The sequence below is a fragment of the Diceros bicornis genome, chromosome 21, assembly GCF_020826845.1.
Source record: "Diceros bicornis minor isolate mBicDic1 chromosome 21, mDicBic1.mat.cur, whole genome shotgun sequence".
Lineage (NCBI taxonomy): Eukaryota > Metazoa > Chordata > Mammalia > Perissodactyla > Rhinocerotidae > Diceros > Diceros bicornis.
The window spans coordinates 25,841,839-25,863,780 of NC_080760.1; the positions used below are offsets into that span (position 1 = coordinate 25,841,839).

Below are 21,942 nucleotides of genomic sequence, written 5' to 3' on the forward strand. Positions count from 1 at the left end.
AATGCTGTTGCAGTTTAACTCTATTTCTTGGGATCTTCATGTCAAGAACCATGTGTTTTAGCCAGGCGCAGGAAATGTAGCCCCATGGTGGTTTTGGTTGATTTTCAGATTATAAAATATTATACGGTAACAGTTTTATGAGAGATTTGAAATCATTTCTAGCAATCATAAGCTCTGTATTTTAAAACTGTTTAGTTAATAAACTTTTGTGTCAGAATTTCAAGGAAATTATGTTGCTACTCAACTTAAAGGTTTTTTGAACCTCCCAGTGTTTTATTTGGTAAAAGACAAAAGGTTTTCTTCCCTCTGTTTTTTTTTTTTTTTTGGTGAGGAAGACCAGCCCTGAGATAACATCCGATGCCAATCCTCCTCTTTTTTGCTGAGGAAGACCGGCCCTCGGCTAACATCCATGCCCATCTTTCTCTACTTTATATGGGACGCCACCACAGCATGGCCTGAGAAGCGGTGCATCGGTGTGCGCCCGGGATCCGAACCGGCGAACCCCGGGCCGCCACAGCAAAGCACACGCACCCAACTGCTGCGCCACCGGGCTGGCCCCCCCTCTATGTTTTAAAGGACTTCCCCGCTTTTCTTTCTTTCTCCTTCCTCCCTCCCTTCTTTCATTTTAAGTATCTTTTTATTGTAAAATAAAACGGAAAGAGAGAATTACACAAAACAAATTTATGGCTTGATTATTTATTACAAAATAACACCCTTGAAACCACCACCCAAGTCAAGAAATAGGGCTTTGTCATCCCTTCCAGAAGTTCCTTCCACATGCCTTATCCCAGTCACAACTCCCTCTCTTGTCTGTAACCATTATCCTGACTTTTCTAGTGATCACCTTCCTGCATTTTAAATAGTTTTATTCTCCGAATATATATATCCCTAGACACTATACGTTAGTCTTGCCAATTTTTATAAAGTTTGGTAAATTTTTTAAATCTCTTGATCTGTAGGTTCCCATTCTCTCTCTTTGTTTTCCTTAAAGTTTCTCTCTTTAACTTGGACCATTTGACATGTGGAGTTTTCCACTTTCTACATTGTCCTGATTGAATATTCATGGTACAATTTGGTATGTTCCTCTCTCTCTCTCACAAATTGGCAGCTGGATTCAGAGACTGGATCAGTCTCAGGTTTTATCTTTTTTTCAAGACTATAGGAGGCACTTAATATCTGGCTCTCTTTTTCTTACATTAGCAGCTATTGGTGCTTACTGCCTATAGTAATTCATTGAGTTTGCAAAATGGTAAAATCCTAATTGTATCATTTCTTTCTCATTTATTAGTTGGAGTACTAATGTAAAGAGACACTTCCCCTCGTCTGTTATTTGGTTATGCAGTGGTACATGTGTCATGATGAATGTTTTTTGCCCATTTTCAGTAGTGAATTGGTTCCCTGCCATCCTTTGAAGGTAACCAGTTCTTTCTTTTTCATATCATTATGAATTCATGGATTTAAACATATTTGATGAGTTTCTATCCATTACAATATTATCATTATTGAAACCAAAATTGTTCCCTCTTTGATGAGTGGGAACTCTTCAGTTTGACTATTGGGTCATTTTGACCTGACCCTGGTAGTCTTCCTTGATATCTGGTATAACAAGATGTTTCAGGATCATCATCCATTTCTTGCCCCATACCTGGAATCAGTTATTTCTCTAAGAAGTCTTAATTTCTTTTAGTGAGAAATGGTATTTCAAGACCACAATTTGGGTGCTATTTGAGCTCATTACTATTGAATTGATGATAGCTAGGAAATGTGTGTGCCAGCCCTGGTAGTCTACTGGTTAAGATTCTGTGCTTTCACTGGTGTGGCCTGGGTTTTTTTCCCCATTCGGGGAACCACACCATCCATCTGTTGGTTGTCATGCTGTAGTGGCCATGTGTTGCTGTGAGGCTGAAAGCTATTCTACTAGTATTTCAGATATCAGCAGGGTCACCCATGGTGGACAGGTGTCAGTGGAGCTTCCAGATTAGGACAGACTAGGAAGAAGGACTTGGCCACCCACTACCGAAAAAAATCGGCCGTGAAAACCCTGTGAATAGCAGCCGAGCGTTGTTTGATAGAGCAATAGAAGGTGAGAGGGTGGTACAGAAAGACCAGGCAGGGTTCCGCTCTGCTGTTCACGGGATCACTAGGAGTCGGAATCTACTCAAGGGCACTAACAACAAGAAAAGGAAATGTGTGTGTATGTATTTAAAGACAAACTACCTAATGAGTTCATATTGATACTTTAAATTCAAGAGTACAGAAGTTTATTTGAATTCCTTTTCTTTTACATCTGTGTCTCCTTTTTTCTACAAGAGACTTCTGATTCTCAAGGACGCAAGATGACAGGACTAGAATATCCCATAATTACTCATTTTTTTTTTACTAAAACTGCTAGAATCTTAGAAAAATCGTACTAATATTACCACCAATATTATTACTGAAGATGCTAAAAGAATTTTTTTTTGCGTGTGCTATTATTCTCATCCATTTTTTAAATAGTTGTATTATATCGGCATTGTCAGAGCATGAAACAGATGTTCTCCTTCTCTTAGCCATTATCTAAGAACTAACTTTTAGTTCTACAAGTAACTAGATAATTAATGATCACCACAAATCGTTAGATTGATGTCTTTCTAGTCATTTTGGTTGTTTGAAACCTATCCTCTAGTAGGTTCCTCAGGAAGAGTGCTTTGGCACAATATTCTCTTAAGTTCCTGCGTGTTGATCACAATTTGTGCCCTTCATACTTGGAACTGAGTTTTGCTGAATATAAAATCTTTGGCTCGTGCTTTCTTTCATTGAGTATCTTAAATGTGTTTATCTGTTTTCTTCTGGCATAAAACATGGTTGTGGAAGAGTTTAATCCTCATCTAAACCTTTCCCTTATAAGTCCTCTTCTTTTCCTAGATGTACAAAGGATTTTCTTCCTCTTAAACTCCATTCATTTTACTACTATATGCCTTCATTTTTTTTTTTAAAGTAGCAAAATTACTCTTTATTTAGTGATAACAAAAACCCAACTCAAATCAGCTTAACTCGCTCATGTAAGGATGAAATCCAACTTACTATATGCCTTCATATTGGTCATTGTGGGTTAATATTCTCAGGTAGATGGGATGTTCTTTCAATATGTAAATTCAAATCTTTTTTTATACCAGCAAAGTTTTCTTGGATTACAGGTTTTAGTATTTGTTCTATTGCTTTGCTTGGATTTTCTTCTTCAAGGACTCCTTTTCTCCATATGTTGGATATTCTTTGCCTGTCTTCAATATTTATCATTATTTTTTCCATCCCTTTTTATCTCTTCATTTAAAAAATTTTTCTTTCAGACAAAGACAAATACTGTATGACTCCACTTATATGTGGCATCTAAAAAAAAAAATCAAAAAGCCAAACTCATAGAAAAAGAGATCAGATTTGTGGTTACTCGAGGCAGGAGGGGGAAGGTGGAGGAATTGGTTGAACGTAATCAAAAGGTACAAACTTCCAGTCATAAGATAAGTACTGGGGATTAATGTACAACGTGATGACTATAGTTAACACTGCTGTATGGTATACTTGAAAGGTTGCTAAGAGAATAGATCCTACAAGTTCTCATCACAAGGAAAAAAACTTTTTTCTTTTCTTCTTTTTGGGTATCTATATGTGGTGATGGATGTTAACTAGTCAGTTACATATACTGTGGTAATCAGTTTGCAGTATATGTAAGTCAAGTCGTGCTGTACACCTTAAAATTATACAGTGCTGTATGTCAATTATATATCAATAAAACTGAAAGAAAAAATATTTTTTCTTTTTCACTTTGTGTTTGTGCTGTGTTCCCTCTAGTTAGTTTTAACTTCTGAAGTTGTTTTTCTTTTATTTCAGATTCTGTCCTGAGTTCTGTCACCTCATTTCTCAGTTCTTCTGATTCTGATTCATGTTGTTATTTTATGTTTTATATCATTTTCTTAATGTCTTTTAGCTTATTTTGAAATATGTTACAGTTTTGATCAGTTTTGTGGGCTTGTCTTTCTGGCATCTTTTCAGTGTATATAGCAATGATATTCAACTCTTTGTTCTCATTTTTCTTTTGATAACTTGACCTTAATACTTTTGTTCATTTATTGCTCATTTTTATGTGAAATTAGTTTTCCTGAAATTTTAAAATGAGTTGGGGTTCAGTAAAGTTTTTTTTAACTTCAGAGAGCTCCCTAGAGCTCCCTCGTCTGTTGTTTTTGTGTAGTGTTCTTGCTTTCTGAGATTTCTTGGCTGTGTATCCCTTGTTGTTGTCCTTGGGCTACTGAATTTTTATTCCACTTCCATCAGCCTCTCCTTAGTTTGAAATCTTGTCTTAGAACGAGCCCCAGCCAGTCAATTTTGAGAATACACAGAAGCTCAACTGCTCCAGCCTTTTCAGTCTTACTTACTATTGGCTTTATACGTTCACCTGGGGTTGGAGAGGGTAGAGCCCTTCCTTGTTTCGGTTGCTCTTCAGATTGGCTCATGGTGCTTTCCAGTGAATACTTGTTGGCTCTTTGGGATTCTTCTGTTGCTGGATCCGTCAGATTCCACCTGTTGCTTCCTTTAGCTTTCTTCTGCATAGATGGTGTTACCATGCCAATCTTATAACTTCTGACTGTGCTGTTGTAACTACCACCATCCTTCTGTAGTCTCTCCAATCTGTTTTAAAAAAAGAAATAAAATAATTCATACATAATTTTTGCATCTATTTTTTCCTTTATTCTATATCTATTGCCATTGCTTGATTCATGTATTTCACTTGCACTGTTCAGTTGACATGGAAGAAACTAGTGCTTACTAAGTCCCCACTGTGTGCCAGATATTCTGCTGAGAACTTTATAATTTAATTCTAACTACACATCCCTGAACTATGAATATTGTTATCTCCATTCATAGGTGTGAAAAACGAAGCACAGATTCCGTGAGTTGTAGGAAGCCATGTAACAGAGTTCAGGTTCAAACCAAGTCTGTTAAGTCCGTGTTCTTTCCATTATACCATACATCCTCCCTGACTGGTTTCTTTTCTTTTTGCTCCTTTCCAGTTTATCTTCTGTTTGTTATTTCTGTATTTTTGTTTTCTTGCACCAGAATGATTTTTCTAACATACATATCTGATCATATTGCTTTCCTTTTGCTTAACATTTTGAGTTGGTTCTTCTGCACCTTCAAAAATAAACTTCTAGTATTTTAGTATGAAATAAAGGCATTTTAGAAGCTCATTCTTCTTACTTCCTACCCACTCATCTCCTGATTCCATTCTGTTTTTTTAATTCTAACTACCAGGAGTTCCTTCTGTGTAGAATAACCTACTTTTTTGTTTGCCTGCCGAATTCCTCTTCAGCCTTTAAGATTCAGTTCAAGGTTCCTTCCTGTGCAGAGTGAGAGTCAAGCTGATTTCTAGGTTTCAGCAGAAGGAATTAACTGTATGTTAATTTGTAGTGATTTTCTAAAACCATTTTTGTAAATTCACTTAGGGTCTATTTTCATCTTATGATGGTTTTTGTTTTCTTTTCTAGACTTTGAACTGTAGGAACTCAGGTGATGCATATAAAAGTAGTGAAAATCCCATATGCTTCTCTTATATGTATTCTGTAGGGGCCTAGCATGTTGTTTATTTAATTTATTTGTTGAACAACAATTTAATTCAACTGTTTAATTTCTATTCAACATCTATGTCTACAGAACAAAGAAGGTGGTACTTCAGATGAGTATATATGTAAGAGTCTCAGAGGTAGGAAGGAAAGCATGTATATGATTGGTGAATTGGACAGTTGATTCTACCTTAACTGTATAAAAAAGGAATCTTTTGTTTACTGGATTAGATACGCTTTTTTTTCCTAGTTATTATTTCTGCTATTATCAAAATGCTGTTTTTTAAAGCTCCAGAATTCCCTATTGTATTAAATAATACAAAGTTGTTCTCTAGACTTTTGTTGTTTGCTAGTGCTTTTGACCTTACTTTACATTATTCATTTTATTCCTTATTGTATATTTAAGCAAAAGATTTCCTTTGTTCTGATTTTTTTGCTGTGTATGTTCTAGCATAGTTGTGTATCTTTATACGTTATATCTACTGTTGTTTAGTAATGTTGTTAAAGAAGTTTTGTGATGAATATCCCTTTAGTGCAATAGCCTAATATACCGTGATTATGAAAATTTTATATTCTTGAGTCAGTGGATAAACTTCAGGAGCACCTTGAATTTTTTGAGATTTCTATGTACAGTTTTATGCATTTTTCTGGAAAAATAATCCCTAGCTTTTATCAAATTCTGAATGTTGTCTGTAACCTCAAAAAAGTTAAGATCCATAGTTGCTTAAGGGGATAGAGGATCTTTGTAGCAGACCATACCATTCATTACTTTTAAAGATAGTTGTAATATCAGTTGTAATGTATTTTCAGTCTCCTAAAGGATCTTTTGCCCTTGTTAAATTGACTTTCTCCTTTATGAACTTTGAGATACCATAGACTTGTATATTAGTGTGAGTTTATTTTTTACCTAAAAAGTTGATTTCATCTTGTCAATTGTATAACAAGCTTATTTTTTTCAGAAATGCGAGATAAAATGAGAAAATGGAGAGAAGAAAACTCAAGAAATAGTGAGCAAATTGTGGAAGTTGGAGAGGAATTAATTAATGAATATGCTTCTAAGCTTGGAGATGATAGTAAGTTTTTTAATTTATTACATTCATGCTCAGCACATGTTCCATTTATACTTCTTAGTGTTTTTAAAAACCATCTTTTATTATGTTTTTTCTGCTCATTTTAGTCTATCTGTCATTTGTCCCCTTTTTAAAAACACTTCGGGAAGTCTAATGGTGCTTTATTTTGAGAAGGATTTATTCTTGCTGGCAGTAGTGAAGCTATCAAATAGGCCGTTTTGTTTTAAAGCTCACTTGGCTGCAGTTATGGTCGGGTCAAAGTGCATTTCATAAAGAATCTTTTAGAATAGTAAAGGTATTAAATAATTGGAAAATTTTTTACCTGAAAAGATATTAAAATATTTTACATTGCTGAAAGCATATAAGGATGCTTTCTTTCCTTAATTCCAGATATAATATAATAAATCAATTTTTAGTTAGAATGTTCTCTAAAATAACAGAAACAAGAAGAATTCATTTTTTAATTTCTACTAGGAGATTTTTATATTAAATTCAGTTTTTTTCCTTTATATATACATCTAGTTTGGATCATATATGAACAGGTGATGATTGCGGCCCTAGACTATGGTCGAGATGACTTGGCACTGGTACGTATTTAAACTAATTATATTTTATTTTATATTTAATTTGCTTCATGAATTATATATAAGCAGTTAAGAATTAGTATATGGCTTGTATTGAATGCTTTCTATAGCTAGTTTTAAATGCTACTCTTAAGAATAGGTTGAACTAACTAGGTACTTGGGGACACAATATGTTCTTAAATCTTTTTAGCAATTCTGAGAAGTAGATATTTAGTATCCCAGTTTTACGGAAGAGGTTAAATTAGTTGGTAAAGATTATCCACTTAATAGGTGAATTATTCTATATTGTAGAGTTTACAATAAGAAGCAGATTAAAACAAGTTTATCTTTTGGGTTGTTGAATGACTTTTGTAGTATATAATGTTAAATACTGTTTTGCAATATTGTAAATATATATCTTAAATTATTAGAAAATTCTAACATGTACAGAACATGACTTAAAATACTAATACTGCTTTTAAAATAAAAGAATGATAATGCTATATTTTGAACACTCATGTACTAGGCACTATGCTAAATGCTGTATATCATGCTTTATTTAATCTTCAGTTATTTCTTAATTTGGTTTGTGTTAGATATTATCATTATATTTATTTTATAAATCAGGAAGCAAAGGTTTCTGTTCTTCTGTTCTATTGTTCCTTATCATGAGTTTTTAAGCACTACTTCATGCTGCTTCCTCATTTAAGCCAAAAAGAATTACACGAAAACAGAAAGTAGACATACCAGGAGAACATATGCATGTCTGAGTTAACATTATCCTTTTCAAGGTAATTGCATTAGGTTGGCTATACACATAATTCCAGTGGAGCTGCCAGTGGTAAAAAATATTCCACAAAACCTTTTTGGATTACCATTAGGACCTATGAGACACACATAGTCTTTTGAATAGTCACAGAGTGGCAGCTTATATCTTGAGGGAAATTTTGCATTTTTTTGGAAATAGTCAAATGCCATTTGATAAACTAGGAGATCAAATTAGATAATAATATTGATAAACACAGCAGGAGATCAAATTAAATAATTTTATTATAACACACTATTTTTTAATGGTTCAGAATTTCTGCACGATTTAGCTGACAAGTAGTATGAGTTTTGTGTGATGTCAAAGAAATAAATGAATATTATCTTCAGTTTTGACTAACTTGAATATTTTCCTTAGCCTGGCAATTATTCAGCCACAGACTTTGAAGCTATACTTCTAGATTGTATTAAAAATTGTTTTATTACTGGTTAATAGTTTCTTCACTAGTTAAAGGCATTTTTTGGTCACTTATGCTTTGGGGCACTAGAATGGACCATTTTTATAATCCTTACCATTTCTAGCACTTCCAAGACTCTTATAATTCCTCTTATGTTGCTGAGAACATAGTAGGTGTTCAGTTAATATTTGATTATTTATATAGTTGAGTTGATGGATGAATTATGGATATCTGCCCCAAAGAGATTGGTACTCCATAGATATGGTGTCTGTATTTTATGACTCTGAATCAGGAGATGTGTGCTGACCAGATGATTCATTAGTATATGATTTCAACAAGGCAAAATTAAAACAAAGTATTAATAGTATTTGCTAGGGACTTGAGAGTACTACCAAAGAACTTAAATTTTATCAGGAGAATGCTATGCGTAGTTAGGAAGAAAAGGCCAGGAAACTGTTGTAGGCAATTAAGTGGGGCCTGACACATTAGAGAGACAATTTTTAGGGGAGTAATATGGTAGTAGTATTTGAAGAGTTATTAGAGGACCTCATGATCTGCTCATTTTTCCAGTTAAAAGCGTGATTAGTTTCTGAGAACTGATTGTTGCCCTCACTATAATGTCAGAGTTCTTTCACCCCATTATTCATTACTGATTAATTTCACCTCGTGTCATTAGCTCACACTAATGAAATTATTTAAGAAGATACGTTGAAGACTATGTAGGCCGTTCCTTGTAGCTCATTTAGTATATGTAATGTAATTACTACTCTTAAAGTCTTTTTTGCCAATTTTCTTTTCAGTTTTGTCTTCAGGAGTTGAGAAGACAGTTCCCTGGCAGTCACAGAGTCAAGCGATTAACTGGCATGAGATTTGAAGCCATGGAAAGGTAACTGAATCTTGTAAACAGTGTAATCCGGTTTTGAAATGGCAAACATGGGGCCTACATTTAGGCCCTCGTACACCTATGGCAGTGTCATTAATTGTGTAATACCTTTTGTTGCTGAGCTTCAGAATAGTGTCGGAGTGCTTCTCAGCATAAATCCTGCCGGTTACTCCCAATAAATAGGATTTGACATAAGAGTGTAATCCATTTAGCATCTCTGATGTAGTGAAATGGGATCATGCTTGGAGTAAGAACTGACTTCAAATCCTGGTGCTAGGATCTATTAGCTGTTGATCTGGCAAATTATTTAACTTCTTTAAGCCTTTCCAGCCTCCCTTCTTTGTAAAACAAGAATATTACCAACTTCTCAGGGTTGTTTTGGGAATTAATGATATATGTGTAGTACCCTCACAGGCACTCAGGGTGTAGAGGCTACTATTATTATTTTTTTATTGAGATATAGTTGACTCATAACATTGTATTAGTTTCAGATGTAAAACATAATGATTTGATACATGTATATATTGGGAAATGATTACATCATTAACATCCATTACCACACATAGTTAAAATTTTTTTTTCTTGTGATTAGAACTTTTAAGATCTATTCTCTTAGCAACTTTCAAATATACAGCACATTATTTTTAACTATAGTAACCATGCTGTGCATTACATTTCCAGGACTTATTTATCTTATAACTAGAAATTTGTACCTTTTGACCACTTTCATCCATTTCACGTACCCCCCACCTTCACCTCTGGCACCCACCAACCTGTTCTCTGTGTATGAGTTTGGAATCTTTTTAATTTTACATATAAGTGAGACCATATAGTATTTGTCTTTCTCTGTCTGACTTATTACACTTAGTATAATGCCCTTATGGTCCATCCAGGTTGTCATAAATGGCAGAATTTCCTTTTTTTATGGCTGAATAATATTCCATTGTATATATATCACAACTTCTTTATCCATTCATCTGTCAGTGGACACTTAGGTTGTTTCCGTGTCTTGGCTATTGTAAATAATGATGCAGTGAACATGAGGTTGCAAATATCTTTTCAGGATAGTGATTTTATTTACTTCGGGTAAATATCCAGAAGTAGAATTGCTAGATCAAATGGTAGTTCTGGAAAACGGTATGGAGGTTCCATACCGTTTGGAACCTCCATACCGTTTTCCATAGTGGCTCTACCAGTTTACATTCCCACCAGCAGTGCACAGGGTTGCCTTTTCTCTGCATCCTCAACAACACTTGTTATATCTTGTCTTTTTGATAATAACCATGCTAACATGTATGAGGTGATATCTCATTGTGGTTTTAATTTGCATTTCCCTGCTGATTTGTGAGGTTGAGCACCTTTTCATGTACCTGTTGGCCATTTATATGTCTTTGGAAAAAGTCTTTTCAGTTCCTCTGCCCATTTTTTACTTGGATTTGTTTGTTTTTTTGCTGTTGATTTATATGAGTTCTTTATATATTTTGGATATTAACCTCTTATCAGATTTATGATTTGCAAATATTTTCTGCCATTCTGTAGGGTGCCTTTTCATTTTGTTGATGGTTTCCTTTGCTGTACAGAAGCTTTTTAGTTTGATGTAGTCCCACTTGTTTATTTTTGCTTTTGCTGCCTTTACTTTTGGTGTCAAATCCAAAAAATCATCACCAAGACTAAAGTCAAAGAGCTTACCCCATATGTTTTCTTTTAGGAGTTTTATGGTTTTCAGGTCTCACATTCAGGTATTTAATCCATTTTGAGTTGATTTTTGTGCATGGTGTAAAGATGGTGGTCTAGTTTCATTCTTCTGCATGTGGCTGTCCAGTTTTCCCAACACCATTTATTGAAGAGACTATCCTTACCCCATTGTATACTCTTAGCTCCTTTGTTATAAACGAATTGACCATATATGCATGGGTTTGTTTCTGGGCACTCTGTTCTGTTCCATTGATCTATGTGTCTGTTTTTATGCCAGTATCATACTATTTTGATTACTATAGCTTTGTAACATAGTTTGAAATCAGGAAGCATGTTACCTCTAGTTTTGTTCTTTTCAAGATTGCGTTGGCTATTCGGGGTCTTTTGTGGTTCCATACAAATTTTAGGATTGTTCTATTTCTGTGAAAAATGCCATTGGAATTTTGATAGGGGTTGCACTGAATCAGTAGATTGTTTTGAGTAGTAGGAACATTGTACCATTATTAATTCTTCCAGTTCATGAGCATAGAACATCCTTTCGTTTATTTGTATCTTCTTCAATGTCTTATAGTTTTCAGTGTACAGGGCTTTCACTTCTTTGTTAAATTTATTCCTAGCTACTTGATTCTTTTTGATGCAATTGTAAATTGGATTGTTTTCTTTCTTTTTTGAGGAAGATTGGCCCTGAGCTAACATCTGTTGCCAATCTTCCTCTTTTTTCTTTTTTCTCCCCAAAGCCCCAGTTGTATATCCTAGTTGTAGGTCCTTCTAGTTTTTCTATGTGGGACACCACCTCAGCATGGCGTGATGAGCGGTGAGTAGGTCTGTGCCCAGGATCTGAACCGGCAAATCTTGGGTCGCTGAAGCGGAATGTGCAAACTTAACAACTTAATAGTACAAACAACAAAATAAAAAATGAACTGGGCTTCATAAAAAAATCAAAAACTTTTGTAATCAAAGGACACCTTAAGCCAGTGAAAAAACAAATCACGTAATATGAGAAAATTTTTGCAAATCATATATCTGATAATAGACTTGTATCTAGACTATATATAAAGACCACAGGTCAGGCTTTCTCATTTTTCTCTTCTCTGTGCACCTACTCTGCAACTATATCAAGATACAATTTTATTTTTCCCCAAGCAGTGTGATCGCTTCTAACTTTATTCTCTTACCTATATACCCCAGGGGCTGTTTATTACAAAAGTTATTGATTTTTTTATGAAGTCCAGTTCATTTTTTTGTTGTTGTTTGTACTGTTGGTGTTATATCTAGACACCATTGCCTAATCCAAGGTCAGCAAGATTACACCTATATTTTCTTTTGAGTTTTATAGTTTTAGTTTTTACATTTAGATCTTTGACCCATTTTGAGTTAATATTTTTTTTTCTTTCTTTCTTTTTTTTTTTTGTGAGGAAGATCAGCCCTGAGCTTAACATCCGTTACCAATCCTCCTCTTTTTGCTGAGGAAGACTGGTCCTGGGCTAACATCCGTGCCCATCTTCCTCTACTTTATATGGGACGCCGCCACAGCATGGCTCGACAAGCGGTGCGTTGATGCGCGCCTGGGATCCAAACCTGCGAACCCTGTCCGCCAAAGCGGAGCGCGCGCACTTAACTGCTTGCGCCACTGGGCCAGCCCCGAGTTAATATTTTTTATGGTGTGAGGTAGGTGTCCAGCTTCATTCTTTTGCATGTGGATATCCACTTGTCCCACACCGTTTGTTGAAAAGACTGTGCTTTCGCCATTTAATTGTCTTGGTACCCTTGTTGAAAATCAGTTGAATGTAAATATGAGTGTTGATTTATGGGCTTTCAGTTCTATTCCATTGGTCTATATGTTTGTCATATACCACACCATATTGATTCTATACTGTATTGATATTATAGCTTTGTACTAAGTTGTGAAATTGGGAAGTGTTAAGTTCTTCAACTTCCTTCTTTTTTTTCAAGATTATTTTGTCTATTCTGAGTCCCTTGAATTTACATGTGAATTTTAGGATCAGCTTATTACTACTTAACGTTTTTAACTTGGTGTTTTAGATAAGACAGAAGTAACTTCAATTGTTGTAGCTTTTTTTTTAAGCAGGATGTATTGATACAATGTTTCACAACCCCTTTACTCCTTGGTTTTGGCTTCTGTGTTTGTGTGTGTGTACGTTTTAATCTCTTTGGATCCTCTCTGCACGTAAGCAAAGGGCATAGGTAAAGAAAAATAAATAAAATATTACTATTTTAGGTTAGCAGAAAATAATTTTGAATCAGAGGACAGAATGGAAGAAATCTGCAGAGAATTGCTCCTGAATCAGTATTCTACTCTAATGTTACTTGTTTTATTTCAAGTAATATAAAATCCTAGACCATTGTTAAAATATGTGAATAGCAAAACACATCCCAGAATCCAAGATGAATGATTTTTTAAAATTATCTTGTAAAGTTTTGAGAGGTACTAATTTGCAAAGCACACATTTTAATAGTAACTATCCCTCTACCCTCTTTCCAACCATACAGAAAATTGATATGGTAATTTGATATGGTTAATACTTATTCTTAAGTATTAACTCAGGTGTTCTAAGAAATCTAGTGAACTTGAATTTCTTTAACCCTTATTCTTTAATTGAAACTTACATCATCATTTTATCTAGTAAGGTTTTGCTGCTTTTTTCCGAAAGAGTGACTATTATATATCTTCATCACATAGGACCATTAATCATTGATTGTCATACATGATTGTGAATGAGAATGATCTGTGACATTTTAAAAAATATGTAGTTGCCTAGTCCTCACTGTACTGAGATCAGTCTGTTAGTGGTATAAATTAGATCTTTCTTTAAAAAGCCCTGCAGGTGCATAGACAAATAGGTTTGAAGACATTGCTGACTAAAGGTAAATTTTTGTGGACCTTCAGTGTATTAGGAATCTCTAGAGAAACAGAACCAATAGGAGATATACATATAAATGGAGATTCACTATGAGGAATTGGCTCACGTGATTGTGGAGGCTAAGAAGTCCCAGGATCTGCTGTCTGTAGGCTGGAGACGCAGGAAATCTGGTGCTGTAATTCAGTCTGATCCAAGTCCGAAGGCCTGAGAACCAAGGGAGCCAAAGGTGTAAATCCTAGTCTGAGGGCAGGGGGAGAGAAGATGAGATGTCCCAGCTCTGCAGTGAAGCAGTAAAAAGGGATGAATTCCTCCTTCCTCTGCTTTTGTTCTCTTCAGGGCCTCAAGGGATTGGGTGATGCCCACCTTCATGGGAAGGGCAGTCTATTTTACTGAGTCTATGAATTTAAGTGCCAATCTTATGTGGAAGCACCCTCAGACATACTCAGAAACAATGTTTAATCTGGGCACCCCATGGCCAGTCAAGTTGACACATAAAATTAACTATCACACTCAGTTTTTACATAAATTATTATTTTTTTATTATAGTATATCTTAAATATGTTCCAATATAAAATTAGATATTGGTGCCTTATATGTATAGTTTTTGTACAACTATAAAAACAATGTAAGGGGGCCGGCCCCGGGGCATAGTGGTTAAGTTCAGTGCACTCCTCTTCAGCAGCCTGGGTTCGCGGGTTTGGATCCTGGGTGTGGGTCGACACTACTTGTCAGCCATTCTGTGGCAGCGACCCACATATAAAGTAGAGGAAAGATTGGCACAGATGTTAGCTCAGGGCTAATCTTCCTCAAGCAAAAAAAAACCAAGATTGACAACAGATGTTAGTTCAGGGTGAATCTTTGTCACCAAAAAAAAAAAACCCCCACAAAAACAATGTGCTTCCTAATAAAATACAAAAAAAACTAGAAAACTACTAAAATTTCGATTATTATTATGTTAATGAAATGAATGAATAGTTCCTGTCTTCTTGTGTCATTTCTGACATGTTTCCCATGGGTTATATAGTTGGAAAAATGATTCTTATGTACTGTGTCTTGTGAGAACCCCTGCTCTGTAGCATTAATTTTGCTTGTTTGTATATTTTATTATTTTGTTTTATTATTATTTAATGATTTTATTTTCTGTTTCCTCATGTAGTTGCAGGTTCTTATGAGGCTAGCATACCTACTGTATTACCGTGTATTTGATGTCCAAACTAATTTTCTTTATTTGGACTACTGCTGGGTCTAATTGACTTAGTGTGCAGTGATGACATTTGGCCTTCACATGGTATGGACACATTTACAAATTAAGTTTGCTTTTATTTTTCTCAGTAGTCTACTACAGTTAAAGGATTTCTTACCTATTGTCGTGATTGTAGTCACAAATACAGACTTGGGCACTAAAATTGTGGGAGTGTTCAGTTAAAAGATGTTAAATATCATTAAGAGAAAAATATAAAATTAAAAAATTCGCATGAGGAACTTATGAATGGATCTCAAGAATGTATCTATTGTTCCTAGTTTTAGAAACACCACTGCAAAAGTTTTTTTAAACATTTTTTTTTTTTTTGCTTTCTCTAAAGATTTATATCCAGAAGTGGGGAAATTGAATGGAAGGGAGTTGGAAGTTGTTGATTTGGTTAGGAAGGAATTTCAGGATCACTCAGCAATTAACTTGCATCCCAATCAAGATTACCATATATGAGAGTATATAGTTAGGTAAAGTGCTTTATGTGATTTCTGATATCTCCCTCCCTTTGATTCACTATCACATAATGTTAATTTTGGCCTTATAGTTATATACTGTCATGTTTGATTAATTTTTCGTCTGGTAAATTTAACTGTTTCACATGTGAGATTGTAACCCAGCAAAGAGTAAGTATTGTGTGTGTAAGCTTAATGGGTGCTTAATGAATTGAATTGAACCAGCTCAACTAAGAAAAACTACCATAAATAGTCAGTAAAGGAGAATTAATACATAGATAATTTCCGTGTGAGTGTATTTGTTAAACTTTTTCTTAATGTTTTATTGGCTGTAATTCTAGGTATAACGTGAATCAGAAAAGTATCTATCTATTTCTATTGCTAGTTTTTACCTTTGTATTTAGGCCAAATTGAATCAGTATATTTTTGAAGTTAGTTTTTCTATAAATACATTATACATGATTTTTTTTTCCTTAAAAAAATGACACCATAGCAAACTTTTACTGTTTTATGTAGATCGGAAGAGACTTGGATAGCAATTGTAAATGCATTCAGAGCCCTGACAGTTTAATCTTTTTCTGTATTTATTATTTGTCATTAAATTTTGAGGTAATGATTCTTGATGTTTCTTTTTCTTTTTAAATAGATATGATGATGCTATACAGTTATATGATCGAATTTTACAGGAAGATCCAACTAACACTGTAAGTTAGCTGATTATCCTAAAGATCATCTAAAGTTTATTTTAAAAGGCAAAATTATGGCAACTAGACTTTTGGTGGTGAATATGATGTAGTCTATACAGAAGTCGAAATATAATGTATATCTGAAATTTATATAATGTTATAAACCAATGTTACCTCAGTTAAAAAAAAGGTGAAATTAATTCATTTTGGAAGTAATGGAAAAATGCATTTGGAACCAGGTTTTATCTTTTTATTTTAAATATTTCATGATGGGCCATATTCTTTTTTAATAGATTTAAAACTCTTCAGTAAAATTTGACTTTATCTTGTTAGAGAGAAGCTAGTTGGAATTTGGAAAGAAAGAATTTTATGTGCTTGCATAAAAGTCCAACAGAGCTCAGTGTTTTTGTGATATTTTGAAGTTTATAAATTAGTAGCTTGCCTCTTTTGGGTAGTTATATTTTATTTGAATGAAAAATGAAAGAAATCATCTCTGTACTTAGTTTATGGAATTAATGAAGGTGATTTCTTTTGGTTTTGCTTTTTTCTGCCTTCTACATGAGTAAGAATGTATATATATAAAGAAAAAGTATATATATCTTTAATTTATCCTGATTTTGAACAAATATTTAAATCAGTTTATTGGGCAGAGTATTTGTTACAAATATACTTATATAGTATTATTTATTTTAAAAATACCCTGGTGAAAAAAATTTTTTTAATGTTGAGAACATTTTAGTTTACTATATATTAGCATAATGACTTCCCTCAGACTTACCTTTTACTAAATGAAGAGGTAAGGAGAGACTTTAGATAACATCAGGCATTTTAATGTTTTGTGTTATGTCCGTGCACACATATGCCTGCTAAAATAGAAATATTTTTAGAATTTTTAAAACAAAAGCCAGTTTGAGTTTGTTTTTTCCTTTTATAAAAGGAGAAATTGTTATATTAACACATAATACAAATACATGAAGGTGTTCTCTTATTTGGCAAGTATTTCATTAAAAATGTACATTTTAAGAAAGTCATATAATATACGATTGTGGATTGTAAAATGCAGAAATGCTTAATAATTGAACATCAGTAACTTGATTCATTTTAAATAAATTATTTATGCTAAGTTGGGAAATTATTGAACAGTGAAGTGTGCAGTTTCTAGGTAGCATTTATCCCAGGCTTTCATTGGTGATAAATCCTTGATCTCTCCTTGCCCCTTTTGATACTCTAGTAATTGATATTTTACTAGAGTATCAATAGAGTATTGATACTCTAGTAATACTTATGTATTGCATAAATGATAGTTTTTTCCCAGCTTTATCGAGATATAATTGACTAGTAACATTGTGAAAGTTTATGTTATACAACGTGGTGATTTAATATATGTATATATTGTGAAATGGTTTAGATTTTTGCTTTTAATATTATCCCAACCCAGGGAAATTTTTTCTGGAAACTTCCTAGGTTTTTTTTTTTTGGTAGATATTTGAATGGGAGCGATTCATTATTTTGTGAGGATTTTCAGAATATAGAAAGTTCAGGGAAAAGTTTTGACAGAGCTGCAAGTTTACCTGTTATAAAAAATAAAAATAAGAAACAGCTTCTGTTAGTTTTATCTAGATATTCCCAATAAAAAGAGAGTTAAAACTGGAAAGTTTTGAATAATTTTCTAATCTTCACTATTTTGATACCTTGCCATCTGTTTTAATAAAACAATCTCTTATAAAATGCACCGTTTTTCTTTTCTTGAAGATTTTCTCATGTACTTATTTTGATTATAAGACTTCACCACAGTTTCAAAGGTATTTTTCACACAGTCATATATTAAAAAAATGAAAATTTCTGGGAAAAGTTTGAGTTTCATGTATTTTTCTCATTTCAGGTTAAAAATCAATAGCTTGTAATTTATTTTCTTGGAATTAGGAGTCAAACATTTTACTTCTGTGTCAGTTTAAGTTGGGGATATTTTGAGTAAATCATTTCACTTCAAGATCTAACATAATATGTAATTAAATATTGTTCTATCCTAGTAGTAGTACTAAGCATAGGATGAAACTGGACTTTCTTCCCATCTTTGAGATAATACATTGAAGTTGCTTTGGAAAAAGAAATTGTGATGTCCTTTTTTTTTTTGGGTGAGGAAGATTAGCCCTGAGCTAATATCTGTTGTCAATCCTTCTCTTTTTGCTGAGGAAGATTGGCCCTGGGCTAACATCTGTGCCCATCCTCCTCCATGTATACGTGGGACGCCTGCCACAGCATGGCTTGATAAGTGGGGCATAGGTCCGTGCCCAGGATCCGAACCTGCGAACCCTGGGCTGCCGAAGCGAAGTGTGCAGACTTAACCACTACGACACTGGGCCTGCCCTGGTGATGTCTTCTACATAGTAACTTAACTTTCATCTAAGTGAAGTCTTCCCCTACTAGTCTTTATTAGTTCTAGGTCTTATATGGCTTTGTTATTTCCCTCAGTGTCCAGCACAGTGCTTTCTGTGGTTAGAGTAACAGAAAGTGTTTTTATTCTTAGTAACACCAACACTTTGGTGGGTCATGACAGATTTTTCAATAAACGTTTATAGAAGGACAGAAGGGATTGAGGGGAGATATATTTGTGAAAGCTGAATTTAGTTCACCTTGTTCTAAAATATTTACCTAAAACTTAGGGATTTAGTTACTACCTCCTCATACATAGTCTATAAGGGGAACCATTTGGATTTCTCTTTTAGCCGGTCTTAAGCCATAAAAATGGCAAGTACAGCTATGCATTGCTTAACGATGGGGATACATTCTGAGAAATGCAGTTAGATGATTTCATTGTTGTGCAAACATCATTGAGTGTACTTACACAAACCTAGATGGTGTAACCTACCACACACCTGGGCTATATGGTCCTAATCTTATGGCACCACCGTCCTATGTGTGGTCTGTCCTTGACCGAGATGTTGTTATGCAGCGCATGACTATAGGTGTCATTGCCTCTATGCTAAGGGTGAAGATGCTTTTAGAATGCCACATTTCCCAGGGCCATGGGCGTAAGCCTTGGAGGCAGGAGAACCTGAACTTTGTTTTCCCTCTGTTAGCTATGTACTATGTCAATTGCTTTACATTAGTACTTGGAGATTGGTGGTATCACCGAGGTTTGAGGAGGTTAAATATTTTGCCCTTGGTTAGAAAGCTGATAAGTGACAACTTGGGATTCAGTTTCTTGTCTTTTTTATTTCAAAGCCTGGACTCTCTGCTCTACCATATTGCCTGTGGAAGAACTAGTATCATGAAAAATGAAAAGAATAAACAATAAAATATGTTTCCAATGATGTTGGATTGGTGAAATTAGATATTATATGTCCAAAAGAAATTAGTTTCTTAATTATATGTTAATTTATCCCTCACCTATTTTCAGAAGGACTTGGGATAAGGTTTTCATATTTGAAGTCTAATATTCTTCCTAAAGGCTTTAGGATTGAGTTACTTTTAGAACTTTACTTTTACTTTCCTTCTGAATTCTTGAGATTAAACTTCACATTCATTATAGTGCTTTCATTGTTTTACGTAGTGAAATTATTCCAAAAATATTTGTGTACCAGCTGTGTGGCAGGCATTGTGTTAGGCTTTCAGCCCGAGCTGAATAATCAAGGATATACATTTTTAATATGTCATTTTTTTATTACCAAAATATTGTTATCACTATTATTATAAATATTGCTCTTGGTCTTATTTATTGGGGAGTCTCTTGATTCTCTCTGATTTTTTGACTTTCACTTCTTCAGAGCAAGAACACTCACCTTTCCCACCCCACGACAGGTAGCTCTGTTAGTATAAAGAGGCCCCATTCATTTTACTTCCCTTGTCTGCATCTTGTGGAATGTGTATTATATAAAACCATGACAATCATGTTCCTAATTAATAAGCTTAACCTGGCCCTAGTTATAGTGTGATTTATTGCTTAGCCTTCTGCACTGGATTAATCAGAGATGGAGGGGATGTAAATTTAATAATTCATACAGTGCTCTCCAGTCCTTGGCTATTCACTCCAGCCTCAAACATATAGTCTTGATTACAAACAATGCTGCTGTCTCCTATGCCTTTGCTCTTGTGTTCCTCCTACTATGCAGTGTTCTCCACATAATTTCCTCTTTTGCTTCCTTAGTGTCTGCTTGCCCTTTTTATTTCAGTACATGTATCACATCTGGCACTCTCTTTGCCTCCTGCCCTTCCACCTCCTCTACTCTGCCGCAACCTACGTTAGGATCTCTGTGTTGCCACAACACCCTAGATGTCTCTGTCATTGTCTTTTTATTTGATATGACTTCCTCTCATGAGACTGAGCTCCTACAAAGAATTATCTCTTCCTTTTTTTTATCCTTGTATTTTTATTGTCTAGCACAGTACCTGGAAAACAATAGATGTTCAGTATTTGATTAATGCATAAATAAATGGCACTGATTTTTATGTTTGTCATTTAAAAAACTTTAAAAGGCAAGTTTTAAATGTTTTGTCTATTACAAAATATGTCTTTCAGGGCCTATATTATCCTTTTGAAAGACTCTTAGGTAGATTTTTTCTTAAAATTGTGAAAAAAGCTGTCAGAAGCCATAGTTGTATAAAGACATTCAGGTGCCCATGGTGAGATTTTTTTTTTTTTTCCCCTAATCTCCACTATCCTTCTATCTCTTAAGATACAGATCTTATGAATGAGACAGAGTAAAGGACTTTAGCCTGCATAAAGATTAGGATTCCCTGCTGGCTTGTAATTATCAGAATCTGGATGGTTATTTATTTGAATGAAATGATGCATACATTGTGTACATCAAAAGTAAAGCGTATGTGATTGTTCGAGGAGTATTTGAATTCCCCAGTGGGATGTCATGGAGTATGTTTATAAACTCCCACTAAGCAGTAGTTCTACAGTGGTATTTCACTGGCATTGAGATAATAATTTGCACAGTCAAATTAACTTCTTTACAAAAACCCAGGGAATCATGAGGTCCTAATCCTTTATTAATGTCAACCCATAGGCTGCAAGAAAGCGTAAGATTGCCATTCGAAAAGCCCAGGGGAAAAATGTGGAGGCTATTCGGGAACTGAATGAGTATCTGGAACAGTGAGTGTCTTACAAGAGGATTGTGTTTTGTTATTCTGATAAATCTTTTTTAATTAAAATGGAATTTGCATTTGATTTTCCTTTTTGCCTTCATGCTGTTCATTTACAGAATATCTACACACTTACTTTTTTTCTCTTTCCTCTCACCAGATTTGTTGGAGACCAAGAAGCCTGGCATGAACTCGCAGAACTTTATATCAATGAACATGAGTAAGTTGTTAAAAACATAAAATTTTGTTAGAGTGCAATTTTCATCAGTATATAAGTTAAGAAAGCATAATGGTTTCTGAAGGATTGGTAAGAATGTATGAATTATGTGTCATTTTAAATGAACAAAATAAGTAAACAATTAAATGACAAATAACAAATCAACAATTTGTTGGTTATAATAGGTGAATTGCTTTAACTAGGTGATTTGTGTTTTGCTAAATTATTTTTGTTTGGGAAATAAGTTTTTCTTTCAAATCTGGATGGTATTCTATTTGGAATTAGAAAGGCCTGCATTTGCTGAGCTAAGGTTATTTTTAATGCATCAAAATTGTGA

The 21,942-nt window shown here is 34.3% G+C and overlaps 1 protein-coding gene across 3 annotated transcripts in view; it reads left to right on the top strand.

Moving 5' to 3' along the window:
• EMC2 (ER membrane protein complex subunit 2) overlaps window positions 1–21,942 on the top strand; it is a 51,706-nt gene that overhangs the window by 11,929 nt on the left and 17,835 nt on the right. For all 3 annotated transcript variants that reach the window (XM_058564791.1, XM_058564794.1, XM_058564792.1), the window contains exons 2-7: window positions 6,551–6,664; window positions 7,184–7,248; window positions 9,248–9,333; window positions 16,258–16,315; window positions 21,313–21,398; window positions 21,549–21,608. In XM_058564791.1, coding sequence (XP_058420774.1) covers window positions 6,551–6,664; window positions 7,184–7,248; window positions 9,248–9,333; window positions 16,258–16,315; window positions 21,313–21,398; window positions 21,549–21,608 — 469 coding nt within the window. The remainder of the gene's footprint in view (window positions 1–6,550; window positions 6,665–7,183; window positions 7,249–9,247; window positions 9,334–16,257; window positions 16,316–21,312; window positions 21,399–21,548; window positions 21,609–21,942) is intronic.